Source organism: Octodon degus, unplaced genomic scaffold (genome assembly GCF_000260255.1).
Source record: "Octodon degus isolate 3935 unplaced genomic scaffold, OctDeg1.0 scaffold00037, whole genome shotgun sequence".
Classification (NCBI taxonomy): Eukaryota; Metazoa; Chordata; class Mammalia; order Rodentia; family Octodontidae; genus Octodon; species Octodon degus.
This window is the reverse complement of record NW_004524613.1, coordinates 6,946,539-6,952,538: the sequence shown is the minus strand read 5'-3', so window position 1 is coordinate 6,952,538 and position 6,000 is coordinate 6,946,539. Positions and strand designations below refer to the sequence as shown.

General features: G+C 52.7%; 1 protein-coding gene across 1 annotated transcript in view; it reads right to left on the bottom strand.

Annotated features, from left to right (window-relative positions):
* Positions 1-632: 632 nt before the first annotated feature.
* Positions 633-6,000, bottom strand: part of Aar2 (AAR2 splicing factor homolog) — a 75,259-nt gene continuing 69,891 nt past the window's right edge. The window contains exons 4-5 of the mRNA XM_004630990.2: positions 1,799-1,914; positions 633-936 (exon numbers count right to left, since the gene is read on the bottom strand). Coding sequence (XP_004631047.1) covers positions 633-936; positions 1,799-1,914 — 420 coding nt within the window. The remainder of the gene's footprint in view (positions 937-1,798; positions 1,915-6,000) is intronic.

Below are 6,000 nucleotides of genomic sequence, written 5' to 3'. Positions count from 1 at the left end.
CCTCCCGGACAAGCAAAAGGGAGGGGGCGCTATGCAGCGGAAAGGGGTCCCCCACCCCAGATGCTAGGTCCAAGGAAAGAGCTCGGGAAGAGGGGAGCCGCCGGGACAGCTCCCGGACAACCGAGGCGGGATCCGAGACAGCTGGGCTGAAAGAGCCCCGGCGCGGAGCTGGGCAGAGCCTCGCTCTCCCGAGCTCCGCGGCCGGCCGGCAGGGGAGGGTCTGCCCGATGCCCACGCCGCCCTGCGGATGGCCGGCAGGCCTGAGGAGGGGCTTCTCCGCTTTGACAGCCGGGTGATACCGGGAAGTCCGCGGGAAAAAGAGCCAGAACGGGGATCCGGCCCTGGACTGACGATTCCAGGCCCCAACATTGTCCCCCCGGTTTGAGGGTCGGGGGAGACCTGGATGGGACGATCCCACCCCGAGCAGGGGGCTTCCCTGCCGAACAGCTGCCCCTCGGACCGAGGCTCAGCGCAAGCAACCAGCAGGGGGAGGGGGCTTTTTCTGCGCCAGCGCCGCCCCCGGCTCACGGAGGTCTGTCGGGGAGAGACCCGGATTCGGGGGTCTTGCAGAAGGACGGGGCGCGCCAGTCCCGGGAAGGGGGTCGGGGCCATCGCGCGCCACCCCCGCGTCCTCACCTGCGCCCGGCTCCTCGGCCGCCTCCGGCCCGCTCGGCCCTGCGCTGCGCCGCCGTTGCCGCCCGGGTCCGCTCGCAGGTCCGCCCGCCTAGGCCCCGGTCCCGGCCCCGGTCCGCGGGTGCCCCATGCCTCTCCTCCGGCCGGCGCGGCGCCCCAGATGCGGCTGCGGAAGGAGGAGCCGCGCGGCCCCGGCTCCCCGAGCGCGGCGGGGAGGGGGCGGGGGGCGGGGAGATGCGCGCGGGGGAGGGGGCCACGCGGCTGCGCCCAAAACCAGGCACGGATCCGGCCGCGGCCCCGGGGCTGCCAGGGGAGAGCAGGTTCTGGACACCCCACCCCCACCCATGCTCCCGCAACCCGGGGAGAAGGGGAGGGTTCCCCCAGCTGCCAACGCTCGGTCTCGACCAGAAACGCGCTTGGACATCTGTAGCCTGGGGTCCAGAGAGGGTAGGTAGATTACTAGAACAGGGTCACACAGTGCGGGCCACGGTGGGGTGGGAACTTGAACCACACGCGGTGGAGCCCGTGGGCAGGAACCTGTGCTACTGTCGCTGCACTCTGCACTGTGGAGGAGGGAAACCAAGGCTCAGGGTGGAAGAGGCTGGTCCGGGTCGCACCGCGGGAGTCATGAGGCCCCCTCCTTCTTGGGGTTCCTGCTTCTGAGAATGGGTACCCACTCCCGGTGACCCCTTCCTGTGGAGCCCTCTTCTAGGTGGTTCTTGCCTTAGGAAGCACAGGAGTTAAAAAGTCCCTAGCTAGAGTCAGGTAGACCTGGGCCAGGTACCAGCCCTGGCCCCTGCCGCCCTGATCACAAAGTACTCTCTGAGCCCAATGTCCACACTTGGAGAATGAGAACAACCTGAGTATCTCTAACAGGAGCTGAAGAGCCGAAGAGCGGAAGAGATAACGGACGTAAAAAAGCTCTTTGCTGTGCCTGGCACTCAGTAGGTGTCAGCTGCCCGTGCCTACTCTCCTGCTCCCACACAGCACGAAGAAGTCAGAACTGCATTAATGGCTGCAGTCAAGGCTCCTCACAACCCATTTCCATCTCATCCACTGCCTGCCCACATCCTCATCCCAGAAACCACTGTTCCAGTGCCTAGCCTCTGCCTTGCCTATGCCTGCAGTGCCCTCCCACTGCTCTACCTGACAAACTCCTACTCACCCATCAAGACCCAGAGCAATCAGCTTCTCACACTCTCTACTGGCCCACCCATGCTCCTTCTCAAGAACATACACTCCTCTCCCCAGAGTCTGCACGGGGTTGGTGTCTCTTGGGCTCTGACAGTTGTGAGATACACAGAGGACTGCTGCTGCTCAAGAGGGCTTCCCGGCAGAGGTGGGGTTGTGGCCACGTCTGGAAGGAGTGGTGAATTCGGAGCCCAGGAAGAGGAAGGCAGAGCGAGGGCTGTGGGTTTGGGCAGGGTATGGGCAGTGAGGAGCAGGTGGGTAAGTCCTTCGCCTCTGAGCTGGGAGTCCTGCACTGTGAGGTCCTGGCGAAGATGAGCAGGCCTTCCCTCCAGAGGAGGGGCCCTGGAGGCAGGCACTCGGATGTTCATAGCAGGGCCATTTGTAACAGTGAAAGGCTGGACACAGCTTAAATGTCATCATCTGCAGCCCAGATAAACAGTGAATTCAGACAATGGCGAACTGTCTCCACTTCATGATCTTCAGAACAGGCCGATGCAAGCCATGTGCACCCATGAGAACACATCTCAAAATCACAGTTGATTTAGTTTGTGAAAATTCAGTCATATGATTGTGATTTGTGTATTCTTTGTTTGAATTTCATGCTCCAGTACAGTTTTTTAAAAATAAAAAAGTAGGTATTGTTGGATGAAAAAGGCAACTTGCACACAGAAAACACAGTGGGTTGGCTAGTGTAAAGTTTGAAAAACAGGTAGTGCACACTCTGTGTGATTTAGGGAGACACACATATATAATGCAAGTGTAAGAACCCCCATGGGAGTGATCAATAGCAAACTCAGGAGAGTTGTGACCCCGATGGAGACGGGAGGAATGGAATAGGGGCAAATTGTGTATTTCTTAACCTGGGTGGTGGTGGATGCTTGGATGTCGGCTCTGCTATTCTCTATGAATTTTTTGTGAACAGGAAATAAATACTGTAATAAAGCTTTTTAAAAGTCAGGCAGAGGGAGGCATTACCTGAGCAAATGTGGGACGTGGTCAGCAAGGTTTTACAACCACCTAAGGGAGAGATGTGAAAGTGCAGATTCCTGTGCAGCCGGGTGAAGACAGCCCAAGATTCTGCATTCTTTTCTAATGAGCTTCTGGGGATGCCAGGATGGCTGTTCCCTGGACTGTAGTTTGCAGAGCATTAGGAGAAATGCATAAGAATAGTTGCAGCAGCACTGTTTGGAACAGCAGAATACCTGAAAACAATCGGACTACCAGTTAATGGGAAACTAAGTAAGCAAATAAATAATGGTATGCTCACACACAGCCTTCACAATGGTGGGATCGTGATGCAGACGAATTCTCATCAGAACTGCACTAAGTTACACAAAAGATTATAAACAATATGGTACCTTTTAACATAAAATCAATACACATGTAAAACCCAACATATTGTGTAGGTATTCACACATGGGATAAAACTAAAAATAAAGAGATTAGGGTAGGATAAAATCAAAACTCAGAATCTTAATGAGCCTTAGTAGAGCTGGGGAGGGGGACAACACAGAGGAGATGTCAGATACTGGTCTTGCTGTAGTTGGTGCATGGGCAGAGACTCGCAGGTGCACATACAATACTATGGTGTGGGGTTTTTTTTACTATGCTTCATCATATACATTGGGCCGCACGTGGGCCAGTGCTGAGAGCATGTCGTGGAACAAGGACTCTGTAGCTCATTTGGATGTATCTGTCTTCCATAATTTAAAAACAGAAAGGTGAGTTGAAACTGTACTTTCGATTTGATTTGAAACTGTCTCATTGCTATATGTTTATCAATAAAACTTTGAAAAGAAAAAAAAAACAGAAAGGTGAGGGGGAATCACAGGAAAAGAAAGTCAAAGGGAGATAGGGAGAAAGTGGAATACAAGTGTGGTTTATTTGGGAAACGGTCAATGAATACCAACACCACTTTGTGAACAGCACGATCAGGGCCCTGAATGGAGTAGGTGCAAAGATTGTGGGACTTGGGCACATTTGCCTGACCCAGCCGAGAGGTCAGGAGACAGCCAGTATGGTAAGGAAGAGCCCATGGCACACTGGGTTTCCTATCATCTCCCTCCCTCCTGCCATCAAACCAGCTCAGACCAGGCTGCTGCCAGAGCAGTGGGCTTCAGGAATTAGCCTGGAAGAGGACGGAATGACTGGCTCAATCCCAAAAGTTTCCTAGTGGAGGTAACATCCAGCCCTTGATAATCACCAGCTCTAGTAATGACCAAAGCCAGGTAGCAACTATTATAGATAATAATGAGATTTAATTTGTACCAAGCCAGACAATGTCCAGGTTGGTCAAGATGAATCTGGGAAATGAGCAGCCCCATTATCATTCTCCAACTTGGTCACATATCTGGATAGGCAGGGCCAGCCCCTCGGGGACCAAAAGGGGAGTAGGCTTATGGGGTGTCCTGGCCTATGCAGGGAACTTCCTCCTCAGGCTCCTACTTCTTCCATGCATAAATCTGACTGTGTCCCTCCCTTGCTCAGAACCCTGCACTGGCTCCCTAGCATCCGAGGATAAAGTTCAGACTCTTTGGCTTATTATTCAAAGCACATCACCATTCAGCTTTTGTACCTGCTCCCGACTCAGTCCTGGTCTAATCTTAAGACTCAGGCACGGACTCTGCAGTTTCTCCCCAAAACATGCTATTTCACACTTGAGCCTTTACTGGGAATGCCTCTTCCCCTACTGCGTATTCACCTTTCAAGTTAAACTCCAGGGCTGGGGATACAGTTCAGTGGCATAAGAACCTGCCTGACAAGTGCAAGGTCCTGAGTTTGATCCCCAGTAGCACACACACACACACACACACACAGAGTTAAACTCCAGAATCACTTACCCAGAGGAAATCTTGGCCGACTGACCTCTGTTTCATGCCTCAATTCCCAATTTTTAATCCTCAAGATATTTTATGATACTAAAGACATGTCGGGGCCGGGGAGATGGCTCAGTGGAATCAGCGCTTTCCTGGCAAGTGCAAGGGCCTGAGTTCAATCCCTGGTTCTGCAAAAAATAAAAAAATAAAAAAATAAAGACATGTCATGTATCCAACAGTGTGGAGCAGACCCTCTAGCTGCCAGTATCTGATCCCAGATGCAGCCATGTGGATGGCTTTCAAGTGCTGGCCCCCTCAGGTGCCCACCAGATCACCCCACTTTTTGCCTGATGGTGTTTCCTGAAGTTGCATGCACTGGCCCAGCCTAAGCACAGAATGGCTTGGAAATGTAGGGAGTGAATGTCTTCAGGATAACCTTAGAATCAGAGAAGAAAGCAATGCTCAGCTTCCTCAACTTTGGGGAGGCAGTTTGTGGGTCTTTGCCACTGTTCCTCCGAAGACACCCAGCAGAAGGGCTGGTGAGATAACTCAGTGGCCTAAGCACCTGCTTGGGCAAGCATAGGGACTAGGGTTCGATCCCCAGCACCACATGCTGCACTGGACCTGACCCCAGGTGCACTGAGCTGGTCACCAAGACCCAGCATGGTGGCGTGCAACTGTAATCCCAGCACTGGGGCCTGGGGTGTGTGTACTGAAAACAAGAGGATCAGTATGAGTCCAAGCTGTGTAGTGAGACCCTATACCAAAAAAAAAAAGACATCCAGCAGGGTGGAATTCAGTGGCCTGCAGCAGTCACCTGCTTACTAATGCACATTTAATGGCTGTCTCTCCCTCTCCTGTCATGCTCTGTACCCTTTCCTCCCGCTTGCTGGGAACCCTCCCAAATACTACCTGTGTTAAGTGCCCATCTTGGGTCTGCTTTTGGGAGATTCAAATGCAGTCACATCTGTTTGCTTCTGTCTCCCTCCCAGCCTAAAAGGAGCTTCCTGAGGTTTGGGGCTGCATTAAGCTCTTCTCAAATTGTGGTTTTCTATAGCCTTGTTTCCTACAGTGACAGTGCCACTTGTATCTGTGTGACCTCATACCCATAGGCTCAACCTGAGCAAGCAGAAAGATACCCAAATGGCTAGTGAGATTTATCCTGAAGCAAAAGGCTCTGATGACATTTGGCTTGAGATTTGCCTTCTTTTTGTCCCATAGTTTCCAAATGTCCATGTATATTTCTCTGCTTTGTTTTTGGACTCTGGAGTGAAGAGGCCTGAATTCTTTTTTTTTTTTTTTTTTTTTTATTTAGTTATTAGAGAGAGAGAGAGAGAGAGAGAGAGAGAGAGAGAGAGAG